Source organism: Anomaloglossus baeobatrachus, chromosome 1 (genome assembly GCF_048569485.1).
Source record: "Anomaloglossus baeobatrachus isolate aAnoBae1 chromosome 1, aAnoBae1.hap1, whole genome shotgun sequence".
NCBI lineage: Eukaryota > Metazoa > Chordata > Amphibia > Anura > Aromobatidae > Anomaloglossus > Anomaloglossus baeobatrachus.
Window position 1 is genome coordinate 848669606 of NC_134353.1, and position 12460 is coordinate 848682065.

Sequence of the window (12460 nt, forward strand, 5' to 3'; positions counted from 1 at the left end):
GTTTCAGTAATTTTAAATGGCTGGAACATTACAGTGGCTGTGATTGGCTGACGAACGCCGCTCAACCAATCACAGCCTCCGTAGGTCCGGTGAGGAGGCACCACCCCTCCTGAGGTCAGGTACAGGTCCCCTCCCCGAATCTGCGGTTTATGTTAATCGATTGCAGTCACCGGAGGCTCCGATGCCGCGATTACGCCATGACGGAAAGATCAGTCCTTGGTCTTTAAGGCCCAGGGCACCATGACGGAAAGATCCATCCATGGTCGCGAAGGGGTTAACCCCTTCAGCCCCGGGGCGCTTTCCGTTTTTGCGTTTTTGTTTTTTGCTCCCCTTCTTCCGAGAGCCGTAACTTTTTTATTTTACCGTCAATCTTGCCATATATGAGGGCTTCTTTTTTGCGTGACAAGTTGTACTTTTAAATGAAACCATAAGTTTTACCATATGGTGTACTGGAAAACAGCAAAAAAATTCCAAATGCGGAAAAATTGCAAAAAAAGTGTGATGGCACAATAGTTTTTGGGATGTTTTATTCACGGTGTTCACTATATGGTAAAACTGATGCATGGGTATGATGCCTGAGGTCGGTGCGAGTTTGTAGACACCAAACATGTATAGGTTTACTTGTATCTAAGGGTATGTGCACACGTTGCTTTTTTTCCGCGCGTAAAAAAACGCACCCTCTGGCAGAGGGGAGAATTGTAAACAATGCTTTTTGAGAAACAACGCATCGAAAACGCATGCGTTTTTCATGCGTTTTTCACGCGTTTTTCATGCGTTTTTCATGCGTTTTTTTAGGTGCGTTTTTTAAGACTTGTCAGTGTTAATAAAGTTGGTTGAACACAGACCTTTGGAAAAAAAACCTGTGATGTCATTTCCTTCTCCACATTCTGTTTGGATAAATGGGAGGGCTTGGAATGGAAGGAGCACCATTTGAATTTTGGAAAAGTTGAAATAAACTTCGCGCACCATGTCACATTAGCAGAGCCCCTTGGGTACCTATACGTCAGAAAACCCCCACAAGTGACCCCATTTTGGAATCTGCACCCCTCAAGGATTTTATTCAGGAGTATATTAAGCATTTTGAATCCACAGCTACTTCACCCAAAATGTTGCTGTAGCAACAATATTCTCCCTTTTAGGCCCGTTTCACACGTCAGTGAAAAACAGTGACGTTTTTCACTGGCGTGTAAAACACGCACATGTCCCTGCGTGTGCCGTGAATCACAGCACACATGGGTTGTCTAAGTGCAATCCGGGCTCCGTTCTCCGTGGCCCGTGATTGCACTTAGAGATTAACTCACCTGTGCCCGCTCCCGCTCTCCATGGTGCTGATCGCTCCCGCGGTGCAGCATCCGGCCGGCGCTGACCCCCGCAGCAGCTTCTTCCGGGTCGGCTGTGTCGCGCATCATGAATATGCGCGACAATAATGAGCTGGCTCAGAAGCAGCAGGGAGAACGGGCTGCAGAGGACATCGCTGGACGCCGGGTGAGTAAAAATGATTTTTATTTTAAAAGCACTTTTTTTCTGGCACGTGTTTCACGGACCACACCACTGTGTGGTCCGTGGAACATCAGTGATGCCAGAAAAAAATGGACATGTCTCCGTGCAGAAATCACGCACACGCGGGTACGCCGCACGGAGACACGTGCAGTGAAAAATCACTGATGTGTGAGCAGACCCATTCATTATAATGGGTCTGCGTATGTCAGTGATTCTGGTACGTTTAAAAAAAAGCACAAACGTCCCAGAATCACTGACGTGTGAAAGAGGCCTAAGGCTATGTGGCCATGATCCAGCGACACGGCGTCTAGTACACAGTGTCAGCCTTCCTGCAGAGATGTGAGTGTTGTCCACGGGAGAACGCAGCTGCCCATGCCCACGATTTGGGTTCAGGCTGCTGTGGAGCTCTATGCTACCTGCAGAGAACACTCTTGTCTCCGCAGCATAAATTGACATGCTGAGGCTCAGGAAGCTGCGCCACCGGTCAGTTTATGCTGCGGAGAAAAGAAGCACAGTGGGCATGGGATCTCCAAAATCCTTCCACTGTGCTTCTACTGCACAACGCAGCGTCATGGACGCAGGGAAAACAATCTGCGCCCAAAACGCTGCAAACCCCGATTGTGGGCATCCAGCCTAAAAAGCGTCAATGGAGGTCAAATATATATATACAACGTCCCACCCCCCCCTGCATATTCTAAGCTGGCACCTTTAGTACCTTTCATGTGGCACTAAAGGGTGCCTAGCCTAGTTTTTAATCACAAAAACAAAAAAAAAATGGCGTGGGGTCCCCCCTATTTTTGATAGCCAGTCAGGGTAAAGCAGACAGCTGTAGCCTGCAAACCACAGCTGGCAGCTTCATCTTGTCTGGTGATCAATTTGGAGGGCTCCCCAGGTGTTTTTTTTTTATTTATAAATAAAAATAATAAAAAAAAAATAACATGGGGTCCCCCCAAATTAGATCACCAGCCAAGGTGAAGCTGACAGCTGAGGTCTGGTATTCTCAGGGTGGGAAGAGCCATGGTTATTGGACTCTTCCCAGCCTAAAAATAGCAGGCCGCAGCCGCCCCAGAAATGGCGCATCCATTAGATGCGCCAATCCTGGCGCTTCGCCCCAACTCATCCCGCGCCCTGGTGCGTTGGCTAACGGGGTAATAAATGGGGTTGATACCAGATGTGTAATGTCACCTGGCATCAAGCCCAGCAATTAGTGATGTCACAGCGTCTATCAGACACCCGACATAACTAATTGACAGTAAACAAAAGCAAAAAAAGACAACAAAAAATTTTTTATTAGAAAAAACACTCCCCAAATCATTCCCTTGTTCTCCAATTTAATAAAAAAAAATGGGTCCGCAGAAATTCATTTGGACGTCCCACGTCGCCTCTGGACCTTCTAGAATATGGGGGCACGTTCAGGGAACGTATCCCCCATTTTCTAGGAGGGCAGACCCTCCATTTGAGGAGAGTGGGTGCAAAAATCTGCACCCACTCTCCCCGGGTCACAGCTGCAGAGTGCGAGCAGCCAGCACAGCTCACACTGAACACTGTGCTGGCTGTCAGCTGCTCTGCTCATGTGACCGGCCAGCGTGCACTGTGAAGGAGGAGGGGGCCGCGTGGGATCAGCGCTGCGACCGGACAGGTATGTATGACACCGGGGGGAATTGGGGTGAACGGGCAGGGTCTGGGGGGCATTTTTCTGTCGCATGTGTTATTGCACATGCGACAGAAATCATAGGAGCAGGGCGGCCGGTGCGCTACTGTGCGCGCGGCCATGTTGGATTTTCGGGAGGGGGGGGGGGTCGGGGCGGGCACTTTGGTGACACCGGGGGCTTTGCCAGGAAGTGAGGTCAACAGGAAACCTCTTGACCTCACTTCCAGGTAAATGCCTGCGTTCTCGCGTGCCGACAAAGGCCGCGGACCGCAGCAAAAAAGCAGCTCACTGCGGCGTAGCTGCGTTCTGACCCCACATCATTGATTTCAATGGGGGGAGAACGCAGCCACACCGCACAAAAGAAGTGACATGCTGCTTTTCTTTCCGCATCGATTTTTGGCATCCAAAACGCTGCGGAAAGAAACGCAGCGTGTGCACTGATTTTTCAGCTTTCCCATACACTTTGCTGGGAAAGCTGAACGCATGCAATTTGCCACTGAAACGCTGCGGTTCAAAACGCAGCGTTTCCGCGGTAAAAAACGCAACGTGTGCACACAGCCTAAGGGGTTAAAAAAAAAATCACAAGTTAGTCCAATAAAAGTGGCGCACGTTTTGCGCCATTTTCCGAAACACGTAGCGTTCTTATTTTTTGGGATCTATGGCTCAGTGACTGCTTATTTTTTGCGTCTCGAGCTGACGTTTCTAATGGTACCATTTTTGCGCAGACGCTACGTTTTGATCGCCTGTTATTGCATTTTGCGTAAAACTTGTGGCGACCCAAAAACGTAATTTTGGCGTTTGGTAAACGGTAGTGGCAAAAAAATTCCAATCAGATTCATTGATTTTATATTTTGATAGATCGGGCATTTCTGAACGCGGCGATAGCAAATATGTGTATATTTATTTATTTTTTAACCCTTTAATCTTCAATGGGGGGGAAAGGGGGGTGATTTGAACTTATTTTTTTTTTTTTTTTTTTTTTTTTTAAAACTTTTTTTTTGTTTTACTAGTCCCCCTAGGGGGCTATAGCGATCAGCAATCCGATCGCTATTATCTATCTGCTGATCACAGCTATACAGCTGTAAACAGCAGATACAGTCACTTTCTTTTTCCTTCTGTTCCGTGCCGAGGGAAAACGAAAGTGAAACATCATAGCTGCAGGCGTCATCACATGACCCTGTGCTACGATGGCAACCACCGATAGTCACGTGATCACGCATGTGACTTCCGGTGGGGGCGGCGGTAAGTAAAAAACATGGCCGCGCGCATTTAGATCTTGCTGCCAGACTTTGGCAGCAAGATTTAAAGGGTTAATGGCCGCGGGTGGAAGCGATTCCACCCGTGGCTAGCAGGCACACGTCAGCTGTTGAAAACAGCTGATGTGTGCCGACCGCCGCCGCAGGGGGCGGGGCTTAACGGGACACGCTCCATGATGGATATATCTGTCCATGGTCGTGAAGGGGTTAATGTAGTAACTGGGCATAAATGTTCTCCTTGTCAGAGGGATGTGTCCCTACACTGTCTGACAATGCCAACACTGACTGGATAATGTCAGAAAAACTGATTAAACATAGAAAATCAATTAAACAATTTTAGGAGGAATACGGGGAACGGCAGAATAACAAATTCGATAAGACGTTGTAGAATTCTCACTTCATAATAGATACTATGTTACTTAGACATGTCAGAAGAGACCAGAGGGTCTTTTAAAGACGTAAAATGTAAACATTTTGCTCAGAAATAAATTTAAACATTTTGTATGCAAATAGCTAGTATTATTTAATATACCCAGATAGATCATCAAGTCCCGACTGAATGTCGCTCTCATCAGTAAAGAGCCCAAGTGAGGATTCCTCTTCACATGTCCGAGCAGCACACTGAGAGGAGAGATCCGCTTCCCCTGCGTTACAAGACTCGTGTGCATCAGCAACCTCAGGATTTTCAATCATCTCAAAGTCTCCTATAAGAGGACAAAAGTGAGAAAAAAAACCCAGCACTTTAGTCATCTTCTGTCACAAATCCAGTGATATTCTGTACATCTCCCATCATGGAAATAAAAAAGAGAATTTTGTTTACTTACCGTAAATTCTTTTTCTTATAGTTCCGTATTGGGAGACCCAGACCATGGGTGTTTAGCTTCTGCCTCCGGAGGACACACAAAGTACTACACTTAAAAGTGTAGCTCCTCCCTCTGAGCATATACACCCCCTGGTAGCCAGTCCTAGCCAGTTTAGTGCAAAAGCTGAAGGAGAATAGCCACCCACAAGTAGAACAGAGCAAGAGCCGGAACAACCGGAGACTCTGCCCTCGACAACAGCCGGTGATAACACGCGGAACAAGAAAATTGCTAACAGGCAACAGGGATGGTGCCGGGTCTCCCAATACGGAACTATAAGAAAAAGAATTTACGGTAAGTAAACAAAATTCTCTTTCTTTATCGTTCCTTTGGGAGACCCAGACCATGGGACGTTCCAAAGCAGTCCCTGGGTGGGAAATAAACAGAAAAAACTAAGAAGTAGGCAGAACCTAACTTCACAAATGGGCGACAGCCGCCTGAAGGATGCGTCTGCCCAAGCTCGCATCTGCCGAAGCATGAGCATGCACTTGGTAGTGCTTTGAAAAGGTATGCAGGCTAGTCCAAGTGGCAGCCTGACAGACTTGTTAAGCCGTAGCCTGGTGCCTGAAAGCCCAAGAGGCACCGACAGCTCTGGTCGAGTGTGCCTTGATCCCCGGCGGGGGAGGCACCTGAGTACTCTGGTAGGCGTCCGAAATGGTCGATCTAATCCAACGGGCTAAGGTCACCTTAGAAGCAGAGAGGCCCTTGCGCCGACCTGTGGTTAGCACAAAAAAGAGAAGTGCACCGCCTAAGTGCAGCGGTGCGAGACACATAGATCCGGAGAGCACGCACCAGATCCAGAGTATGCAGCGCTTTTTCAAAGCTATGAACAGGAGCCGGACAAAAGGAAGGTAGGGTAATGTCCTGGTTAAGGTGGAAATGAGAGACCACCTTAGGAAGAAAGTCCGGAGTCGGACGGAGAACCACCTTGTCTTGATGAAAAACCAAAAAAGGTGACTCCGAAGAGAGCGCAGCCAAATCAGAGACTCTCCTGAGGGAAGTTATGGCCACCAGAAAGGCCACTTTCTGTGAAAGACGATACAAAGAAACTTCCCTAAGAGGCTCAAAGGGGGGTTTCTGCAAAACCGTGAGAACCAAATTAAGGTCCCAGGGATCCAAGGGCCGCCGGTAAGGCGGAATGATGTGAGACACGCCCTGCATGAAGGTGCGGACCTGAGCCAGCCGAGCGAGACGTCGCTGGAACAGAACTGACAGAGCTGAGACTTGTCCCTTGAGAGAGTTGAGGGACAGTCCTAGCTGCAGACCGGACTGTAGAAAGGACAGAAGGGTCGGCAAGGAGAAAGGCCAAGGAGGATGGTCGGTAGAGCGACACCAGGACAGGAAAATTCTCCAAGTCCTGTGATAGATCTTAGCGGAGGAAGACTTATGGGCCCGAGTCATAGTGGAGATGACTTCAGGAGGAATACCAGAAGCCGTCAAAATCCAGGACTCAAGAGCCACGCCGTCAATTTGAGAGCCGCAGAATTCAGGCGGAAAAACGGACCTTGCGAGAGTAGGTCTGGACGGTCCGGGAGATGCCACGGCATCTCTACGGACAGATGGAGCAGGTCTGGATACCAAGCTCGCCTGGGCCAGTCCGGAGCAATGAGGATGACTCGACGGCCCTCCATTCTGATCTTGCGCGGGACTCTGGGCAAGAGAGCTAGAGGGGAAAACACGTAGGACAGACGAAACTGGGACCAGTCTTGAACCAGAGCATCCGCGGCGAATGCCTGAGGATCGTGGGAGCGAGCCACGTAAACAGGAACTTTGTTGTTGTGACGGGATGCCATTAGGTCCACGTCCGGAGTGCCCCATTTGTGGCAGATTGACTGAAACACTGCCGGGTGCAGGGACCACTCGCCACCGTCCACGGTTTGACGGCTGAGATAATCTGCCTCCCAGTTTTCCACGCCTGGGATGTGGACTGCGGATATGGTGGACTTGGAGTCCTCCGCCCATTGAAGGATGCGTTGTACCTCCAACATTGCAAGGCGGCTGCGTGTCCCGCCTTGGTGATTGATGTAGGCAACCGCTGTCGCGTTGTCTGACTGGACTCGAATGTGCCTGCCCGCCAACAGGTGGTGAAAAGCTAGGAGAGCTAGAAGCACGGCTCTGGTTTCCAGCACATTGATTGAAAGGGCTGACTCGGACGGAGTCCAAGTGCCCTGCGCTCTGTGGTGGAGACATACCGCTCCCCAGCCGGATAGACTGGCATCCGTGGTGAGGATCACCCAGGACGGGGCCAGGAAGGAGCGCCCCTGGGACAGAGAGAGGGGCCGAAGCCACCACTGAAGAGAGCTCCTGGTCTGTGTCGACAGAGCCACTAACCTGTGTAAGGAGGAAGGCCGCTTGTCCCAACAGCGGAGAATGTCCAGCTGCAGGGGGCACAGATGGAACTGGGCAAAGGGAACAGCCTCCATTGACGCCACCATTTGACCCAGCACCTGCATCAAACGCCTGAGGGTATAACGGCGGGGCCTCAGCAGAGAGCGCACCGCCAGTTGGAGGGACTGCTGTTTGACTAAGGGCAACTTCACAAGTGCCGGCAAAGTCTCGAACTGCATCCCTAGGTACGTGAGACTCTGGGTCGGAGTCAGAGTGGATTTGTGCAGATTGACCAGCCACCCGAATTGGGCTAGAGTGGCGAGAGTGAGCGAGACACTCCGCTGACAGTCTGCACTGGATGAAGCCTTGACTAGAAGGTCGTCCAGGTAAGGAATCACTGCCAACCCTTGTAGGTGCAGAACCGCAATCACTGCTGCCATGACCTTGGTGAATACCCGAGGGGCTGTGGCCAACCCGATGGGGAGAGCCACAAATTGGAAATGATCTTCTCCAATTGCAAAACGTAGCCAACGCTGGTGTGAAACTGCAATTGGCACATGCAGATAGGCATCTCTGATGTCGATGGACGCCAGGAAATCCCCTTGGGTCATTGAGGCAATGACTGATCGCAGAGACTCCATGCGAAAGTGCCGCACCTGAACATGCTTGTTGAGAAGCTTGAGATCCAGGATGGGCCGGAAGGTACCGTCCCTTTTGGGGACTAGGAAGAGATTTGAGTAGAAACCTCTGAACCGTTCCCGGGCGGGAACCGGTACAATTACTCCGTTGGCCTGCAAGGATGCCACGGCCTGTGAGCAGGGGGGAGTTGAGAGAAAAAAATCTGTTTGGCGGGCTGGAAGAGAATTCTATCCTGTAGCCGTGGGAGATGATATCTTTCACCCACTGATCGGAGACGTGTTGAAACCAAGCGTCGCCAAAGTGGGAGAGCCTGCCACCGACTAAGGACGTTGCTGGAGCGGGCAGATAGTCACGAGGAGGCTGCCTTAGTGGCAGCACCTCCTGCGGTCTTCTGTGGACGCGCTTTTGGGCGCCAGTTGGATTTCTGGTCCTTGGCTGAGTTAGTGGACGAGGCCGAGGGATAAGAGGACGACCAGTTGGAGGAACGAAAGGAGCGAAACCTCAACTGATTCCTACCCTGGGCAGGTTTCCTGGCTTTGGTTTGTGGCATGGAAGTACTCTTCCTGCCAGTATCTTCCTTAATAATTTCATCCAGCTGTTCTCCGAACAGCCGGGACCCAGCAAAAGGGAGCCCAGCAAGGTACTTCTTTGAGGAAGCATCTGCCTTCCACCCTCGAAGCCACAAGATCCTGCGGATAGCAAGGGAATTAGCCGAAGCCACCGCAGTGCGGTGAGAAGCCTCCAGCATGGCAGACATGGCATAGGATGAAAAAGCTGAAGCTTGGGAAGTCAAGGCAACCATTTCGGGCATAGATTCCCTGGTGAGGGAATGCATCTCCTCTAGAGAAGCAGAGTTGGCTTTGAGAGCCCACACTGCTGCAAAAGTCGGGGAAAACGAGGCCCCCGCCGCTTCATATACGGATTTGGCCAGAAGGTCAATCTGGCGGTCAGTGGAATCCTTAAGGGAGGTGCCATCAGCCACCGACAACGGTCCGGGCTGAGAGCCTAGACACCGGGGAGTCTACCTTTGGGGACTGAGCCCACTCCTTGACCACCTCAGGTGGAAAGGGAAAACAGTCATCAGAACCACGCTTTGGGAAGCGTTTGTCAGGACAGGCCCTGGGCTTGGTCACAGCGGCCTGAAAACTGGAGTGGTTAAAGAACACACTCTTTGCCCTCTTAGGCGAGGTAAACTGGTGCTTTTCTGCCAGAGAGGGTTGCTCCTCTGATACTGGCGGATTGAGATCCAGTACAGAATTAATGGAAGCAATCAAGTCACTAAGATCTGAGTCACTTTCGGACAGATCAATGGGGTACATGGAGTTAGCCTCCGAGCCCCCTGTAAAGGCATCCTCCTCATCCTGCGAGTCAGCTCTTGAATCAGAGCCGCGGGAGGAGGAGGGAGAGGGAACCCTTCTTAGGAGGACGGGGTCTGGGACCTGATGATGAATCCTCTGTGAGCTCCGGTCCTGAGAGACCCCTAGCAGCAGAGGCACCCTGTGAAGGGGGCTGATGCATATTCAGCAAAGTCCTGGACAGAAGTCCCATGGACTCAGCAAAAGACTGGGAGATTGACCTAGAAAAGGATTCTACCCAAGCCGGGGGCTCAGCCACAGGAGCAGGAGCAGCCTGAGAGACCACTGGGGGAGAGACTCCAGGCTGTGGCACCGCCAAGGTAGAGCAGGCATCACAATGTGGATAGGTGCTCTGTTCAGGCAGCAGGAGCTTACATGCAGCGCATACAGCATAAAGCTTTGGAGCCTTGCTCCTCGTGTGAGACATGCTGCTGGAGTGGGGGCTCTGCCAGAGAATGAACCCCAGAGAGTATATACAGAGGTCCAAAACCAGAGACCGGTTGTGGTTTACCAGACCGCTGGAGCGGTGTTGTATGCCCTCCAGATCCCGAAGCCCGGACCCCCAAACACAGCACCTCAGCAGGGATGCAGAACGCAGACCAGCGCTGAGTGAACTCTGAGAAAATGGCCGCCGGAGCGAAGAGAGGGGGCGGGACTTGCATGAAGAGCGGGATCTGGATGGCCATAGAGACCTACAGGGGAGGAGACACGCACAGCAGTGGGGAGTGTCCCTCCCCTGTGCAGAATGGCCGCCGGGAGGAGCCGAGCCTGTCCCTCTGCATGAGTGACATGCGAGGGCAGTGAAACGAAACTAGGCCTCCGGCGAAGCCGGGGCCTAAATTTGAGCGGCGAGGCCGACGCGCGGGAACTATCGGCGCGGTTCTCGGGCGACAGCTAGAGAACCCGCAGGAAATGTCAGAAAATACAGTAAGCACACTCTCCACAAACAATAAAGCACAGGGACCCCCAAATATAAACGTCTCAGATACTTAGCTGCTGAAACGCAGGGCCAGGTCCCTGGGGATGAGTGCTCCGGTCCAGCAGGGTCCTGAAGGGCTGCGGATGGAGACCGGTCTCCTGCCAGGCATGGAGACCGTGCTGGCTCCCACTTCAAGCCAGAGCCCAGGAGGGATGGTGAAGGAGCACGGCATGTAAGGCTCCAGCCTAGGAAATCAACCTTACAACACCGCCGACACAGTGGGGTGAGAAGGGACATGCCGGGGGTCCAGACGTGGACCCGCAGTTCTTCAAACTCATTCCAAAAGGAAAAAATCATATGAGAATGCATGTGTGGATGTATGCCTCCTGAACACAAAGCGATAAACTGGCTGGGTCTGCTCACCAGGGGGTGTATAAGCTCAGAGGGAGGAGCTACATTTTTAAGTGTAGTACTTTGTGTGTCCTCCGGAGGCAGAAGCTAAACACCCATGGTCTGGGTCTCCCAAAGGAACGATAAAGAAAAGCAGTTTTACATTTTGGTTATCGGCATCAGCAGAGTAGCCATAATCCTCTATAGACCATGGGGCAGATTCAGGAAGATTGGCATTGAGCACATAATCTTAAATGGAACCTGTCTCCAGTTTTTCGGCCTATAAGCTGCGGCCACCACCAGTGGGCTCTTATATACAGAATTCTAAAATACTGTATATAAGAGCTCAGGCCGCTGTGCAGAACATAAAAAAAGAGAATTTTGTTTACTTACCGTAAATTCTTTTTCTTATAGTTCCGACATGGGAGACCCAGACCATGGGTGTATAGCTACTGCCTCCGGATGACACACAAAGTACTACACTCAAAACGTGTAGCTCCTCCCTCCGGGCTATATACACCCCCTGGATGACAATCTAACCAGTTCAGTGCAAAAGCTGAAGGAGGACATCCACCCATAAGTAGAGATAGAGTAAAACTCGGAAAAACCGGAACCTCTGTCTACAACAGCCGGTGAAACACACGGAACAAGAACTGGCAACAGGGAGGGTGCTGGGTCTCCCATGTCAGAACTATAAGAAAAAGAATTTACGGTAAGTAAACAAAATGCTCTTTTTCTTCATCGTTCCTTATGGGAGACCCAGACCATGGGACGTCTCAAAGCAGTCCATGGGTGGGAAATAAACAAAACTGAGAAGTAGGCAAAACCTAACTTCACAAATGGGCGACAGCCGCCTGAAGGATGCGTCTGCCCAAGCTCGCATCTGCCGAAGCATGAGCATGCACTTGGTAGTGCTTCGAAAAGGTGTGCAGACTAGACCAAGTGGCAGCCTGACAAACCTGCTGAGCCGTAGCCTGGTGCCTGAAAGCCCAGGAGGCACCGACAGCTCCGGTCGAGTGCGCCTTAATCCCCGGCGGTGGAGGAACCTGAGAACACTGGTAGGCATCGGATATGGCCGACCTAATCCAACGAGCTAGGGTCGGTTTAGAAGCCAAGAGACCCTTGCGCTGACCCGTGGTTAGCACAAAAAGTGAGGTGCACCGCCTAAAAGCGGCGGTGCGTGACACATAGATTCGGAGCGCTCGCACCAAATCCAAGGTATGCAACGCCTTCTCAAAGCGATGCACAGGGGCCGGACAAAGGGAAGGCAATGAAATGTCCTGGTTAAGGTGGAAAGAAGACACCACCTTAGGGAGAAAATCCGGAGTCGGACGGAGAACCACCTTGTCTTGGTGAAACACCAAGAAAGGTGACTCCGAAGAGAGCGCAGCCAAATCAGAGACTCTCCGGAGAGAAGTTATGGCTACTAGAAAAACCACCTTCTGTGAAAGTCTAAACAAGGGAACCTCCCTAAGAGGCTCAAAGGGGGGTTTCTGTAAGGCCGTGAGGACCAGATTAAGATCCCAGGGATCCAAAGGCCGCCGGTAAGGAGGAATGATGTG

General features: G+C 51.1%; 1 protein-coding gene across 4 annotated transcripts in view; it reads right to left on the reverse strand.

Annotated features, from left to right (window-relative positions):
- Positions 1–12460, reverse strand: part of BDP1 (BDP1 general transcription factor IIIB subunit) — a 260324-nt gene that overhangs the window by 149864 nt on the left and 98000 nt on the right. For all 4 annotated transcript variants that reach the window (XR_012727216.1, XR_012727217.1, XM_075325283.1 and 1 more), the window contains exon 12: positions 4940–5111. Coding sequence is in view for 2 of the 4 variants with exons in the window: in XM_075325283.1 (XP_075181398.1) it covers positions 4940–5111 (172 nt within the window). In the remaining 2 variants the exon portion in view is untranslated. The remainder of the gene's footprint in view (positions 1–4939; positions 5112–12460) is intronic.